General features: G+C 42.7%; 1 protein-coding gene across 1 annotated transcript in view; it reads left to right on the forward strand.

The window, feature by feature from the left end:
* The window catches only part of ACADS (acyl-CoA dehydrogenase short chain), a 33,631-nt gene extending 17,960 nt beyond the window's left edge, over positions 1–15,671 (forward strand). The window contains exons 8-10 of the mRNA XM_073582767.1: positions 473–568; positions 647–703; positions 14,861–15,671. Of these exons, the coding sequence (XP_073438868.1) occupies positions 473–568; positions 647–703; positions 14,861–15,013 (306 nt within the window). The 3' untranslated portion in view covers positions 15,014–15,671. The remainder of the gene's footprint in view (positions 1–472; positions 569–646; positions 704–14,860) is intronic.
* Positions 15,672–17,374: the final 1,703 nt, after the last annotated feature.

Genomic DNA, 17,374 nt, shown 5'->3' on the forward strand with positions numbered 1-17,374 from the left:
CTGCTGCCTCTGATCTCACATTTGGGAGAAGAGTGTTACAGGCAGTGATCCCCCCCCTAAAGAGAATACAAATCTCTGTAACTCTCTCGTGGTGCCGTCATGTAGAATGGAAAAACACGGGTATTACATACCTGGTAATGTGTTTTTTCATGACACATGACGGCACCCTTATATTCCCGCCCTATTTGATCACGTCATTAGTTGGGTGTTTTGTTAGTATTATACACTCCCTTGGTGTTGGAAATTTAGCAGTATAAAATATGTATTATTTATGTGTCCACTAACCTGCGGAGTTCCTCTCGTGCTCTGTAAAACAACTGATGCGGAGAGAGGAGCCGCCCCTTTTATCTTGAAGGTTTCCTGTCCTCGTGGGGCGGATCCCCTCTCTCGTGGTGCCGTCATGTGTCATGAAAAAACACATTACCAGGTATGTAATACCCGTGTTTTTCATCTGTTTATCTCCACCTCTCAGTTTAAGCTGGCGGACATGGCTCTAGCCCTAGAGAGTGCAAGGCTCCTGACCTGGAGAGCTGCAATGCTGAAGGATAACAAAAAACCTTTTACCAAGGTTAGCTGGCCTTCATCTGGAAGTTTGTACAGCACACTAGCATATCCTGCCTTATTATAACGCATTTTCTGTTACTAGGAAGCTGCTATGGCGAAACTAGCAGCATCTGAGGCTGCTACCATGATATCACACCAGGTATGTGTAAAGGTTTTTCTGCACTTCACCTACCCATAACATACAAGATCTTGAGGATAGAGAGTGCCCTAGATATTCCTTCTCAATGGAAGCAGATCGTAGTGTGCAAATTACAAAAGGTATTTATTGGCTGGGTATATACAGATGTAGAAAAATGTATCCATTTTTTTTGTCTTCAGCTAACATCATAAGATCATTTATTAAGTGACTGCTCCACTCTCCACCTTGCACATGTAAAGAATGCTGAGACAATCAGTCCCAGGCATCCACCAGAAGCCATGATACATATACTTGTGTATGAGCAAAGGAGACTGGCAGTCAGTTTATATAGGACTGTTGGGATCTCAATATATTAATGCAAGTCCTGCAGCCTCTTTAATATTTACATTGCATTATCTGTGTATTGAGACTGTGATGGGTACTGCATCATTGTCACATATGTGTCAATGGAACAGCGCTGCAATATCCAGCATACAGTGTGGGAAATAAGTAAGTTTGCCCACTGACAGACATGAACAGTCAATTATTTAAAGGTTAATTAATTTTAACATTGAGAGCTAGAATGTCAAAAATAAAATCCAGAATGTGACATTGTATATATTATATAAGTTTCTTTGTATTTTGCAGTGAGAAATAAGTATTTGATGCCTCTGACAAACAAGACTTAATACTTGGTGGCAAAACCCTTGTTGGCAAGCACAACCGTCTGACTTTTTTTTAGTAGTTGATGAGGTTTGCGCACATGTCAGGAGGAATTTTGGTCCACTCCTCTTTGTAGATCATCTCTAAATCATTAAGATAATTAAGATATTGAGGCTGTCACTTGGCAACTCGGAGCTTCATCTCCCTCCATAAGTTTTCTATGGGACTAAGGTCTGGAGACTGGCTAGGCCACTCCTTGACCTTAATGTGCTTCTTTTTGAGCTACTCCTTTGTTTGCTTGGCTGTATGTTTTGGGTCATTGTCTTGCTGGAAGACCCAGCCACGACCCATTTTTAATGTCCCGGCGGAGGCATATAGGTTGTCACTCAGGATTTTACAGTACATGGCTCCATCCATTCTCCAGTTGATGAGGTGAAGTAGTCCTGTGCCCTTAGCAGAGAATCACCCTCAAAACATAATGTTTCCACCTCCATGCTTGACAGTGGGGACGGTGTTCTTTGGGTCATAGGCAGCATTTCTCTTCCTCCAAACACGGCGAGTTGAGTTAATGCCAAAGACCTCAACTTTTTTCATCTGACCACAGCACCTTCTTCCAATCACTCAGAATCATCCAGGTGTTCTTGGCAAACTTCAGACGGGCCTGCACGTGTGCCTACTTGAGCATGGGGACCTTGCAGGCACTGCAGGATTTTAAACCTTTACAGCTTAATGTGTCACCAATGGTTTTCTTGGTGACTGCGGTTCCAGCTGCCCTGAGATCATTAACAAGTTCCCTCTGTGTAGTTTTAGGCTGATCTCTCACATTCCTCATGATCAATGATACCCCATGAGGTGAGATTTTGTGTGGTGCCCCAGATCGATGTTGATTTTTTTTTTTTTTTTTTTAATTCGTTATTAAACAAGAAAGAAAGGAAAACATACACATTTTCCATATGACCAAATCAGCATATACTCACTCATCATAATAGTTATGGAAAACAGTAAGTGAATACAATGAGTTTTCGGTAATAGAAATCCTAATGCACATACTTGGTCATACAGAGCTCAAAATATTACAGTACATCTAATGTACCTCTCCTATTAAAATAGAACACTAAAACTACCTTACTGCCAAAAAAACAATTTCCATATTGTTAATATTATGCTACTGCATGGTGTAAGCCAATGTATACTTTACCACTAGCTCTATCATATTGGAGCTAGGTCATTAACTACGTGATGATGAGTCAGATCGATGTTGATTGTCAGTCATTTTGTATTTCTCCCATGTTCTTACTATTGCTCCAACAGTCATCTCCTCCTCACTCAGCGTCTTACTTACGGTTTTGTATCCCATTCCAGCTTTGTACAAGTCTATGATCTTGTCCCTGACATCCTTATAAAGCTCTTTGGTCTTGCCCATGTTGTAGAGGTTAGAGTCTGACTGAGTCTGTGGACAGGAGTCTTTTATAAAGGTGACTATGTAAGACGGCTGTCTTTAATGCAGGTAACAAGATGATTAGGAGTGTCTAACTGATCTGTAGGAGCCAGAACTCTTAATGGTTGGTAGGGGATCAAATACTTATTTCTCACTGCAAAATGCAAATTTATATAATTTATACAATGTGATTTTTTTTATTTTTTTTTTTTTTTTTTTTTTCTGGATTTTATTTTTGATATTCTCTCTCTCAATGCTAAAATTAACCTACCCTTAAAATTAGACTTTTCATGTCTTTGTCGGTGGGCAAACTTACAAAATCAGCAAGGGATCAAATAATTATCTCCTTCACTGTAACTGCTACCTAGAGTACCATAAATAAAGAAAAGCTTGGCACTCAGGTTGAGCAGTAGAATAGTGAAAATATTTTGAGACAATCCAATTGTACAATATATTTGACGTTTCGGTCCTCAATTCCGGACCTTCATCAGAAAGCAACAGAATGCCATAGATAGAGAGTTCCCAGGAAGCTTAGTGCAGAAGGAAAGCTACAACAGTCGCACATGCAATTGCGAAAGGTGTGGAACTGAAGATCGAAACGTCAAATGTATTGTGCAATTGAATTTTCTCAATAAAATATTTTCACTATTCTACTGCTCAACCCCGAGTGCCAAGTTTTTCTCTATTTGTTAGACTGGATCCCTATTCTGCATCGTAGATCTCATTGAGTGACATATAGTACTATATTATTGCTACCCATAGTATGACCTGCTAAGAGCATGCAAAATATAGAACAGATAGTGTTATACATGCACTGTCTACTGTAGGAATAGCCAACTGTCATAGAGAAAAATTGTAAAATCCATAAAGACATATCACTCTCACATTGAACATATGGGAGGAATTTTACCCGGGGGAGTAAAAAAAAGCTGACATTTCAACCTCCTTTGAAGTAGGACATCCTGATGTGAATATGTAATTACAGTAGGAGATCTGTTGAGAGCCAACCATCAAATCTAGGATTCGTATATTCAAGAGGCAGAGAAGTACACTTCCCAGGGAAGGGTCTTCCTCTGTTCAAAGGAATTAATTCACCTGAGGCCCTTTGGAGACAGAAGTCAGTGATGAATATTGGAGATTGCATCAATCTGATGTTTAAGGAAAAAGATAACGCATCCACTCAGATCACCGTAAGGCTGGCTTAAAACCTCCGGCTTAATGATGGATCATCTGATGGGTGATGCTATACATGCCATGTTTCATCTTAATAAGTAAAATCGAGATGGGAAACATGACAACAATATCTCCCACCTGGAACCTCCAGGGTCGAAAGTAACTGGAAAGTTGAATGTCTCATACTATTCTAAAGACCTAACACATACCATGACAAACCCTTCATATGAACTGACCAAGGGGAGGAATATGGGCTTAACCTTGATGTAATAAGCTTCAAAGTTTGGGGTTTTGTCATTTGTCAGTTCTGGAAGACAGTGCCCTATGGTTCAGAACGTTTCTCTAAGGCAGTGATGAGGAACCTTTATTCTACAAAGGACCGTGCTCTAACTTCACCCAAAAAGTACGTCCAACACTGCCACTGGCATCAGGATGTAATCTTTCATTGCATGCACCTCAGCGCTAAGTAGTGCTCATGTTCAAGAAACTGCCGGCCGGAGCATTGCGGTCCCCGGCAATGTTCCCCGGGGTCGGAAAAAAGGTGACCTTGGGCTTCAACCCCTTCACACCACCTTGGCTTTTTCAGTCAATTGCTCCCCTTCTTCCTAGAGCCATAATTTTTTTTTTTTTTTTCCGTCAATATGGCCATGTGAGGACTTGTTTTTTGCAGGACGAGTTTTACTTTTGAACTACACTCACTGGCCACTTTATTAGGTACACCTGTCCAACTGTGTGTTAAGACTTAATTTCTAATCAGCCAATCACATGGCGGCAACTCAGTGCATTTAGGCATGTAGACATGGTCAAGACAATCTCCTGCAGTTCAAACCGAGCATCAGTATGGGGAAGAAAGGTGATTTGAGTGCCTTTGAACGTGGCATGATTGTTGGTGCCAGAAGGGCTGGTCTGAGAATTTCAGAAACTGCTGATCTACTGGGATTTTCACGCACAACCATCTCTAGGGTTTACAGAGAATGGTCCGAAAAAGAAAAAAAATCCAGTGAGCGGCAGTTCTGTGGCCGGAAATGCCATGTTGATGCCAGAGGTCAGAGGAGAATGGGCAGACTGGTTCGAGCTGATAGAAAGGCAACAGTGACTCAAATTGCCACCCGTTACAACCAAGGTAGGCAGAAGAGCATCTCTGAACGCACAGTGCGTCGAACTTTGAGGCAGATGGGCTACAGCAGCAGAAGACCACACTGGGTACCACTCCTCTCAGCTAAGAACAGGAAACTGAGGCTACAATTTGCACAAGCTCATCGAAATTGGACAGTAGAAGATTGGAAAAACGTTGCCTGGTCTGATGAGTCTCGATTTCTGCTGCGACATTCGGATGGTAGGGTCAGAATTTGGCGTAAACAACATGAAAGCATGGATCCATCCTGCCTTGTATCAACGGTTCAGGCTGGTGGTGGTGCTGTCATGGTGTGGGGAATTTTTTCTGGGCACTCTTTGGGCCCCTTGGTACCAATTGAGCATCGTTGCAACGCCACAGCCTACCTGAGTATTGTTGCTGACCATGTCCATCCCTTTATGACCACAATGTACCCAACATCTGATGGCTACTTTCAGCAGGATAATGCGCCATGTCATAAAGCTCGAATCATCTCAGATTGGTTTCTTGAACATGACAATGAGTTTACTGTACTCAAATGGCCTCCTCAGTCACCAGATCTCAATCCAATAGAGCATCTTTGGGATGTGGTGGAACGGGAGATTCGCATCAGGGATGTGCAGCCGACAAATCTGCGCCAACTGTGTGATGCCATCATGTCAATATGGTCCAAAATCTCTGAGGAATGCTTCCAGCACCTTGTTGAATCTCTGCCACGAAGAATTGAGGCAGTTCTGAAGGCAAAAGGGGGTCCAACCCCTTACTAGCATGGTGTACCTAATAAAGTGGCCAGTGAGTGTACACCATTGGTTTTGCCATATGGTGTACTGGTAAACAGGAAAAAAAAATAAAGTGCAGTGAAATTGCAAAAAAAGTGCAATTCCACAATTGCGCTTTACCATGTTAACTAAATTCTAAAACTGACCTGCCATTATGATTCTCCAGGTCATTACGAGTTCGGAGATGCCATACATGTATAGGTTCTTTGTATTTTTTTTTCACCATTTTTAAATTTTAAAAAAAAAAGTTTCTTTAAAAAAAAAATTAAACAGCATCACCATTTTCCGGGACACGCAGCATCTCCATTTTTCGCAATCTTGGGTAAAAACTTATTTTTTGCGTGCCGAGCTGACGTCTTTATTGATACAATTTTGGTGTAGATATGATCTTTTGATTGCCTGTTATTGCATTTGTAATGTTGTGGCGACCAAAAAAATGTAACCCTAGCGTTTTTTTTTCTCATTACGCCATTTACCGATCGTATTCTTTTTATAGAGCGTGCGCTTCTGAACACAGCGATACCAAATCGCTTGTGCTAAACAGATCAGTGCTTCAGCCCTGCTCTATGTAGCTAAAATGCTCACTTGATATGAGCACCGAATGCTGGACGGCGCTCATAGATATCCGGCAATGACAGCCACAGGGGTCTGATACAGAACCCGGGTTGTCCTGCCAACCCATCAGCGGCCCGCATTCATGTGACACGGGTACCAGTGGGCGGGATTAGTTACGCGATTCTGGCGGAGCATGTTAAATGCCGCTGTCAGAGATTGATAGCGGCATTTAACATGTTAACAGCCAAGGGTGGTGTTATTATTATTTATTATTATTATTTATATGGCACCATTGATTCCATGGTGCTGTACATGAGAAGGGGTTACATACGAATTACAGATATCACTTACAGTAAACAAACAATCACAGACTGATATAGAGGGGAGAGAGGACCCTGCCCTTTCGGGCTTACATACTACAGAATGGTGGGGAAGGAGACAGTAGGTTGGGGGGTTGAAGCAGCTCCAGTGATGGTGAGGCGGTAGCTCCAGTCGTGGTGAGGAGGCAGTGGGGATCATTGCAGGCTGTAGGCTTTCCTGAGGAGGTGGGTTTTCAGGTTCCGTCTGAAGGATCCGAGTGTGTTTGATAACCGGATGTGTTGGGGCAGGGAATTCCAGAGGATGGGGGCTATTCGGGAGAAATCTTGGAGGCGGTTGGGTGAGGAGCGAATAAGTGTGGAGGAGAGAGCGAGGTCTTGGGAGGACCGTAGATTACGTGAGGGAAGGTATCGAGAGATTAGTTCAGAGATGTATGGAGGAAACGGGTTGCAGATGGCCTTGTAGGTCAGTATTAGTAATTTGAATTGGATACGCTGAGGGAATAGGAGCCAGTGAAGAGATTTGCAGAGGGGAGAAGCGGAGTAGTAGCGAGGAGAGAGATGAATTAGTTGGGCGGCAGAGTTGAGGATGGACTGGAGAGGTGCAAGGGTGTTAGGGAGGCCACAGAAAAGGATGTTGCAGTAGTCGAGGCGGGAGATGATGAGGGCATGCACAAGCATTTTAGTAGTTTGCGGGTTGAGGAAGGGACGGATTCTGGAAATATTTTTGAGCTGGAGGCGACATGAGGTGGAGAGAGCTTGGATGTGTGGTTTGAAGGACAGGGCAGAGTCAAGGGTTACTCCGAGGCAGCGGACCTTCGGTACAGGGGAAAGCGTGATGTCGTCAGTTGTTATAGAAAGGTTGGGTAAGGAAGATCTGTGAGATGGGGGTAAGATGATTAGTTCAGATTTGTCCACATTGAGTTTGAGGAAGCGAGAGGAGAAGGAGGATATGGCTGATAGACACTCTGGGATTCTGGAAAGCAGAGAGGTGACATCTGGGCCAGAGAGGTAGATCTGAGTATCATCGGCATAAAGGTGGTACTGGATTCCATGGGACTTTGAGTTGCCCCAGGCCAAGTGTATAGATTGAGAAGCGTTGGGGTCCTAGAACAGAGCCTTGGGGGACTCCAACAGTGAGAGAGTGGGATGAGGAGGTAGTGTGGGAGATGCTGAATGTGTGGTTGGAAAGGTATGAGGAGATCCAGGATAGGGCAAGGTCTTTGATTCCAAAGGAGGAGAGGATCTGTAGTAGGAGGCAGTGGTCCACTGTGTCGAAAGCAGAGGACAGGTCTAGAAGGAGGAGTATAGAGTATTGTCCATTAACTTTGGCTGTAAGTAGGGCGTTGGTAATTTTGGTCAGGGCTGTCTCAGTGGAATGATGGGGGTGGAAGCCAGATTGTAGATTGTCAAAGAGCAAGTTAGATGAGAGGTGGGCGGAAAGGTCAGCGTGGACATGCTGCTCCAGGAGTTAAGAAGCGAATGGGAGCAGCGATATTGGGCGATAGCTGGACGTGGCTGTTGGATCGGGGGTTGGCTTTTTAAGGATAGGCGTGATTGTGGCATGTTTGAAAGTAGAAGGGAAGGTACCAGAAGTTAGTGATAGGTTGAAGAGGTGTGTTAGGGATTGGTTAAGAGTGGTGGAGATGTTGGGGAAGAGTTGGGATGGGATCGGGTCAAGTGCACAAGTGGTGAGGTGTGATTTGGAGAGAAGAGGAGCAAGCTCCCCTTCAGTGATGTTCGATAAGGAGGTTATGGGGTTTGGGCATTAGTCTGGTATGCAAAGTGGTTGTGGTGGTTGAGCAATAAAGACTTGCCTTGTTTGGTCTATCTTGTTTTTGAAGTGTGCGGCAAAGTTCTCGGCAGAGATTAGGGAAGTCGGAGGGGGCAGTGGTGGGCGGAGGAGGGAGTTAAAAGTAATGAACAACTGTTTGGGGTTGTGGGATAAGGAAGATACAAGGGATGTAAAGTAGACCTGTTTAGCAAAGGTGAGGGCAGATTTGAATGCAAGTGTTGCTTGATTGAGTGCAGTGAAGTCGTCTTGCGAAAGCGTTTTCTTCCAGCGCCGTTCTGCAATTCTTGATGCTAGCCGAAGCTTTTTAGTGATGCTATTGTGCCAGGGTTGTCTATTGATTCGTCGCACTCTGTTATGCATGAGTGGGGCGACCGAGTTATCTGTTCAAATCAGTTGACATATGCCGGAAAAGTTGCGGGCTCACCGCTGATTCCCACTTTAGACGGAACTACAGTTGTGGCCAAAAGTATTGACACCCCTGCAATTCTGTCAGATAATACTCAGTTTCTTCCTGAAAATGATTGCAATCACAAATTCTTTGGTATTATTATCTTCATTTAATTTGTCTTAAATGAAAAAACACAAAAGAGAATGAAGCAAAAAGCAAAGCATTGATCATTTCACACAAAACTCCAAAAATGGGCCAGACAAAAGTATTGGCACCCTCAGCCTAATACTTGGTTGCACAACCTTTAGCCAAAATAACTGCGACAAACCTCTTCCGGTTACCATCAATGAGTTTCTTACAATGCTCTGCTGGAATTTTAGACCATTCTTCTTTGGCAAACTGCTCCAGGTCCCTGATATTTGAAGGGTGCCTTCTCCAAACTGCCATTTTTAGATCTCTCCAGAGGTGTTCTATGGGATTCAGGTCTGGACTCATTGCTGGCCACCTTAGAAGTCTCCAGTGCTTTCTCTTAAACCATTTTCTAGTGATTTTTGAAGTGCAAAATTTGCTGCAAAATTTGTTGGTAGTCTTCAGACTTCATAATGCCATGCACACGGTCAAGCAGTCCAGTGCCAGAGGCAGCAAAGCAACCCCAAAACATCAGGGAACCTCCGCCATGTTTGACTGTTTCTTTGAATGCCTCTTTTTTTCTCCTGTAAACTCTATGTTGATGCCTTTGCCCAAAAAGCTCTACTTTTGGCTCATCTGACCAGAGAACATTCTTCCAAAACGTTTTAGGCTTTTTCAGGTAAGTTTTGGCAAACTCCAGCCTGGCTTTTTTATGTCTCGGGGTAAGAATTGGGGTCTTCCTGGGTCTCCTACCATACAGTCCCTTTTCATTCAGACGCCGACGGATAGTACGGGTTGACACTGTTGTACCCTCGGACTGCAGGGCAGCTTGGACTTGTTTGGATTTTAGTCGAGGTTCTTTATCCAACATCCGCACAATCTTGTGTTGAAATCTCTTGTCAATTTTTCTTTTCCGTTCACATCTAGGGAGGTTAGCCACAGTGCCATGGGCTTTAAACTTCTTGATGACACTGCGCACGGTAGACACAGGAACATTCTGGTCTTTGGAGATGGACTTGTAGCCTTGCGATTGCTCATGCTTACTCACAATTTGGTTTCTCAAGTCCTCAGACAGTTCTTTGGTCTTCTTTCTTTTCTCCATGCTCAATGTGGTACACACAAGGACACAGGACAGAGGTTGAGTCAACTTTAATCCATGTCAACTGGCTGCAAGTGTGATTTAGTTATTGCCAACACCTGTTAGGTGCCACAGGTAAGTTACAGGTGCTGTTAATTACACAAATTAGAGAAGCATCACATGATTTTTCGAACAGTGCCAATACTTTTGTCCACCCTCTTTTTTTATGTTTGGTGTGGAACTATGTCCAATTTGGCTTTAGGACCATTCTTTTTGTGTTTTTTCATTTAAGACAAATTAAATGAAGATAATAGTACCAAAGAATTTGTGTTTGCAATCATTTTCAGGAAGAAACTGAGTATTATCTGACAGAATTGCAGGGGTGTCAATACTTTTGGCCACAACTGTATACGTCTACGGTGGGAAAATGGTTAAGCAGCCTGCAGGTCTGGGGTTCCCCATGCCTGCGCTAAGGAATACTTCCCTTCTCTAATCACTGAGCCATTTCCATGACAAAGGTTTAGCACTTTTGTTATCCCTTTTATGTGATTGATATACTGTATTGTTCCCATTTTGTAACATCTTTGTATATTTTTCATAAACAATGCCTACTGTTCCAGATTAAATACTGTATATAAAATTTAAAAGCTCCGCTCCTCTCAGGACTGTGGCGTCGGTATTCAAATCTCCGACAACTCAATTTCCCTGACTTCGACTCCACAGCACTGCCCCCTACTGAGCATGTACATAAAGTGCAGCACAGATTCATCTCAACTAAAAGCCCAGATACTTAGAGCAGGAACAGAACAGACATTTATAGGGCATTTCATAACTTTCCCAAATTTATTTATTTTACTCATTTATATAGCGCCATTAATTCCACAGCACTTAACATACATTATCATCGCTGTCCCCGATGGGGTTCACTATCTAGATTCCCTATCAGTTTGTCTTTTAGAATGTGGGAGGAAACCCACGCAAACTTGGGGAGAACATACAAACTCCTTGCATATGTTAAATTCTTATGAAAACATTTACAGCACATCCTGCATTGAACTATTGTACCCAATTTATTACGTAAATGACCATACTGGAATACGGTATATATTCCATACGTTTAGAGTCAGCTCCTTTGTGATCGTCAGGCAGCGGCAGGGAGATATCTGAGAGATCTCCCAGCTGTGTCCAGACACCAGCAATATGTATAAAGATCCAGATCATCCTCAAATAACTGTTTTTATTCGAGCACACAGGTAGCAAATATATATAAAAAATTATAAAAAGCACAATAGCATACAAGGGAGTAAGCACCATGATAAGTGTTAAGGCCCTTTTACATTTAGCGATGCACCAGCGATCCAACCAGCGATCCGACCCGGTCAGGATCGCTGGTGCATCGCTAAATGATCGCTAGTGAGCTTTCATACAGAAAGATCTCACAGCGATGCAGCAGCGATGCAGCGCACGATACTTACCATTCACACACAGTGATCCTGCGTCCTCCCGCCCGCGTCCAGCGTCGCTCGTCGTCACAGCAGGAAGTCTCAGCAGGAAGCGCCTGACGAGAAATGGAGCCGGGCATTCTCGCGCGATCAGCGATGGACAGCGGGGGAGCCGGTCGCTGGTAAGTATCACACATAGCGATATCGCTAGCAATATCGCTATAACGTCACAAAACCAGTGACGTTTTAGTGATATTGCTAGCGATATCGCTTAGTGTAAAACCCCCTTTAGAACTCATCCCCCCTCCTTCTTTCAGAGAGGTAGAGCTAATTCAAGGTGAAGTTGGTAACAATATAATTGTTATTATTATTATTCATTTATATAGCGCCATTTATTTCATGGCACTTTACAGGGAAAAGGGGAAATATAGACAAGTATAATAAACATGTGTAAGACAAGGGACACACAAGTACATAAGGAGAGGGGACCCTGCCTGCGAGGGCTCACAGTCTACAGGGATGGGTGAGGATACAGTAGGAGAGGGTAGAGCTGGTCGTGCGGTGGTTCAGTAGACCGAGGATCATTGCAGGCTGTAGGCTTGTCGGAACAAATGGGTCTTCAGGTTCTTCTTGAAGGTTTCCGTTGTTGGTGAGAGTCTGATGTGTTGCGGCAGGGAGTTCCAGAGTGTGGGGGAAGCACGGGAGAAGTCTTGTATGCGGTTATGGGAAGAAGAGATGATTCATCTTTAAAATATATTATTAATGCTGGTTTATCAAATTATTACATTTAACATGCATTCAGACTTGTTTTAGAATTGTTATTTCTATAAATGTATTGTTTGGTATTATCAATCTACGTAAACTAATTCTCAAAAAACAGTAATGTTAACATTTTTTTTTACTACATAGTCAAAATTGACAATACAGCAAAGCTACACTGCAAGTCAGACAGTAGTATTTAAATGCATATTAGTATTGTGTACATGGAAAATAATGTATATCATCAATTCAAATAATAAAAACCTGCAAGAAAAAACAAGTAAACTGTGCAAAATCAAGTATAATTTAAAAAATATATATTCTATTAATATACTAAAAGACAAGAAATGTAAAAATGAGTCACATGAGTGACAGCCTCATGGAAGGGGAAATCAATATCGTGATTACAGTTTTTTAAATATATGATAACGAAAATGCCAGATGACGCGATGGCTAGAATTACATGCATGTATGTGCCAGGTGGCAATAAATCAATCAGATTAAGTGCAAAATGTCAGGAGTCTAACCCTGTAAAAAAAAAAGTGAGCAGGTGTATAAAAGTTAACAAATGACCAACATGATATTGGAAGTAACACCTCATGTAAAAAATAATGAACCCAAATAGCACGAAGTATATACACCCATGAATCTTCACTATGGGATGGCATTAGCTCCAGCATCACCATAGTCACTGGGTAAAGCCATAATTATGGGTATGTATACTTTGTCCTAATTGGGCTCGTTTATTTTTTACGTCATTTGTTACATCCAACATCATGTTGGGCATTTGCAAACGTTTATACATCTGTTCACTTTTTTTTGTTGGGTTAGATTTTTGATATCTTGCGCATGCCCTGCATCTGACTGTTTTTTTAGGGTATGTTTCCACAGTCAATATTGGCAGCACATGTCCGCTCCCTCCAAAGCGTTGCCCCCTTTTGTACGCACGGTGATTCCACACAAGTTCATTGAACACATGCAGAATCACCGCATCCTGTACATAGAACAGTGCTATTTATCTTGTGGAGACTGAGCGTCTCCGCAAGATAAATAGACAGGCTGTGGTCTGGAAAGACGCTCCGCATGTGCATATACGCGGGGAAGCCGGAGGCGTCCGTGCACGCATAGTGGAGATGGTGTAACATCTGGACGCTGCGGCTGTACGCAGTGTCCAACTCGCAGCGTTTACTGACCGTGGAAACATACCCTTACTGCCCGGCATACAGAAGCACATACGTTTATTTATCACTTATCTTTTTATTGAATTAACATGTGTTTACGTTTTTAGTTATATTGTTGTCCTTCCCTTTGGCGATTCCTTCACTCGTGACTCATTTTATTTTTTATTTTTTTTTTTTTGTGCATCAATAGCAATAAACTATTAATTGCACTTGATTTACTTCCCCCCCCCCCCCCAATTTACTACACTAATTTGTTACTACTAACTATTGGCTCTTTATGAAGGAGTGTGGAATGGAGAAGTCAGTTGGGAACCTTGGGTTACCAATTCCACAGCCGTTACCCCCCCCTTGTTTTTGAGTCCTGATGCTACAAGGAACCGCAATAAAATGAGTAAAACGGCAATCCTACAACTAACAATGAAAGAGTCCACTAATATTGACACCTGTTGAAATGATACATCAGCAGCACACAGGAATTGAACCATATAGAAGTGACCAAGTTCTTGGGTCTGGAAGTCCTAGAATGCACAGGTAGATGAAACAATTTAACCACTGCAAGAACATGAGTGCCACATCCATTTCATCGTCTACTTAGATAGCCCATCAATATCGTGTTCCTGGAAAACAATAACTTGGTGTATAACAGGTTCAGGAATGATTATACCACTGCCATGGTGCCTCTGAAGCTGCCGCTGACATATATGCCACTTCTAACCTCACTCTCTGAATACACATCACTATCTACACCTTAACTGAGTAACTAAACCTGGCTGTAAGGCTAGTTTCACACTAGCGTTTATTCGACACGGTGCCGCTAAGCCCCGCCCCATCCGGTCATCGCCGCCTACTATCGCACATGGATGCTTGTGATCTGCGCACCCTATCTTTAGCATAGGGTGCGCAGATCGTGCGCTGCCCATGCGCTAGTAGGATTTTGGCGTGCGCTGCGCACTTTTGAAGGTGCGCCGAACGCAGCATGTTGCATTTCGGCACGCACGGCGCACCTTCAAAAGTGCGCAGCGCACGCCAAAATCCTACTAGCGCATGGCCAGCTCACGATCTGCGCAGATCGTAAGCGTCCATGTGCGATAGTAGGCGGTGATGACCGGATGGGGCGGGGCTTAGCGGCGCCGTGCGCTGCGTCGAATAAACGCTAGTGTGAAACTAGCCTTAGACAGCATATTTATGGCTGGGGTGCCAAGAAGTATAATGTCCTAAAGATGAAGTCCAATGTAGTAAAAAAAAACTTGTTTGTTTTCTTTTTAATTAAGCATCTACCGGTACTTCGAATTTTCATGTCTTTTCCATGAAATTATTCAGGCGTTGTCACTGCTCAGCTTAGACTTGGTATTGCTATATCTTTCCAGGCCATTCAGATTCTTGGTGGCATGGGGTATGTAACGGAGATGCCTGCTGAACGTCATTACAGAGATGCGCGAATCACTGAAATCTACGAAGGGACCAGTGAGATCCAAAGACTGGTAATCGCCAACCAACTACTTAAAGAATATCAGCAATAAAGCACCAGAGAAGAAAATAAAAGCTTGCCAAAATGCCTTAAATCTGGGACAACTACCAAACTTCTTGAACTTCATATTTCCTACAAAGCCATCTATCACCGAGCTATTGCTTTCAGTGACAGAATGCGATAGTATAAGGTTTTATTACTAGTATTGAACACAGACAAGTCCCTAGGGGTCTTATTAGTTGCACTAATCTGGGAAAATATCAGTGAGAACAAGTCCATGACTAAAATTGCTGCAAACATGCAGTGTTTTGTTTTTTTTTTGTTTTTTTTTTAGCCAAAGACAGAAGTGGATTGAAAAGGAATAGAAAATGAAATGTAACCCCTTTCTTCTGGATCAGCTTCCAGCTTTGGTTCAAAAACACCCCCAAAATTATATAATCCCCCTCTCTGATCTGAAACCAAAAAAAGTGTTATGCATTTAAGTGTAACTTCCAGTTATGACCAAAACGCTGACTCTCTTTATGTTCAACATATGGAGCACAGGTTTGGTTACCCAAACACATGATGTAGCCATAGACTTCTGGAGGCCATGTGTATGACAAACGTGTTCTTTTAGCAAATATTTAAAATTTGTATTCTGTTTTTCAGCCACACAGTTCAAAATTTACGGAAAAGTGTAGACTTTTTAATAAAATGTAATGTATGTGGGATTTTTTTTTTCATATAAGTAAGCATAAATGTAAAGTTTCTATCAGTGATATTTATGTATTGAAATGGTGGTTTCTCACTTGTAGGACCCCTAATGAGAAAAATAGTAGGCAAGGAAACAACTTCATTCTCAAGCTTGGCATGTCACAAACATGCAGAACTGAAAAACAAATCTTGAGTTCATACCTGGCAGAATTTTTCAGTGTTTTGCAAAGTTTCATCTAACTTTGCATTACTCATTAGCTGTGAGTTGTGATAAAGCAGTAACAGACAGATCCTACTGTTGCTTAAGCCCCCTTCACACATAGCGAGATCGCTAGCGATGTCGCTAAAGCGTCACCGATTTTGTGACGCAACAGCGAGATCGCTAGCGATCTTGCTACATGTGACACTTGCCTCCGACCCGGCTCCCCGCTGGATATCGCTGATCGCGTGACAACGGGATGGTCCATTTCTCATCGTCGGCTTCCTGCTGGCACTGACGAGCGACTCCATGGACGCGGGCGGAAGACGTCACCCTCGCTGCGTGTGACAGGTAAGTAACGACCACCGACCGCTGCTGCATCACTGGTGAGATCTGCATGTTTGGCAGCTCACTAGCGACCATTTAGCGATGCACCAGCGATCCTGACCGGGTCGTATCGTTGTTGGGATTGCTGGTGCATTGCGAAATGCGACGGGACCTTTAGTCTCGCTATAAAGCTTGATTTACAGCTACTCTGCTCAGTACTGCTGTATAATCTCATCCATGCTGTTGCTGCTTCTAAACAATGTGCTATACAGACGCTGGAGAGCTGGAATCCCTCATGTCTGTGTACTGTGCATGAAGGAAATTAAAGCAGCTAGCCTACACGAACTAGCTCAGGGACAACTAAAAATTAGAGCGCCTGCAGAAGGGAATGGCCAGAAATGTTATTCCTAATGTACACACACTAGAGGTTATTCTGAAATGTCACCTCTTAGGGTTCTTTTACACTTGCTGTGTTTTTGAGGCCCCAATAGATTTCTATGGGGCCGCAAAAACAGCCCGCAAAAACACATCGGAGCCGTATGGCCATGAGGTCCGTATATATACCATTTAAATCAATGGTACCGCAAAAACAACGGTAGCTTGTTTTTGCGGTACACCGTATTTGCAGATCGCTGGTTTTTTCCCTGCAATTTGTTACAACAGGGAAAACCGGCGATCCGAGAAGGTTTTTTTTGTGGCCCGCTTTTGCAATACGGCTCGTAAAAATGGCATGTGTAAATGTAGCAAACAAGATACTGGGGCAGTGGCAGAGAGTCAGCGCAGGACCCATAGAGATTAAGTGTTTGGGGTTTTTTTTTACATTAAATCTCACACACAAGTTTCATACCCTTTAAGGGTATGGTCTAGTTTGGAATGTAAAGTACTAGAATTCCTTTTTTTTTCCTCTGCATTGTTGCCTCCTGAGAATCATAACCAAAATCCAAACCCTTTGATGATACCTTTTTCTTTTAGCACAGTTGTTTTTTATTTTTTAATGTCACTATTTCTTATATTTACACTCGACATTGAAATCGCAACACCAATAAGAAAGTCATGGAATTACGGAAACCACAGGATCGACAGACGCATTATTGAATTGTAAATGGTGGAAAAATAAAAACAAAATTTTCAAGACATCTCAATTTATCCAATATCAAGGAGTGTCACATGCAGAAATACACACAATTACACAAA

Source organism: Dendrobates tinctorius, unplaced genomic scaffold, assembly GCF_039654945.1.
Source record: "Dendrobates tinctorius isolate UK_male_01 unplaced genomic scaffold, ASM3965494v1 ptg000073l, whole genome shotgun sequence".
Lineage (NCBI taxonomy): Eukaryota > Metazoa > Chordata > Amphibia > Anura > Dendrobatidae > Dendrobates > Dendrobates tinctorius.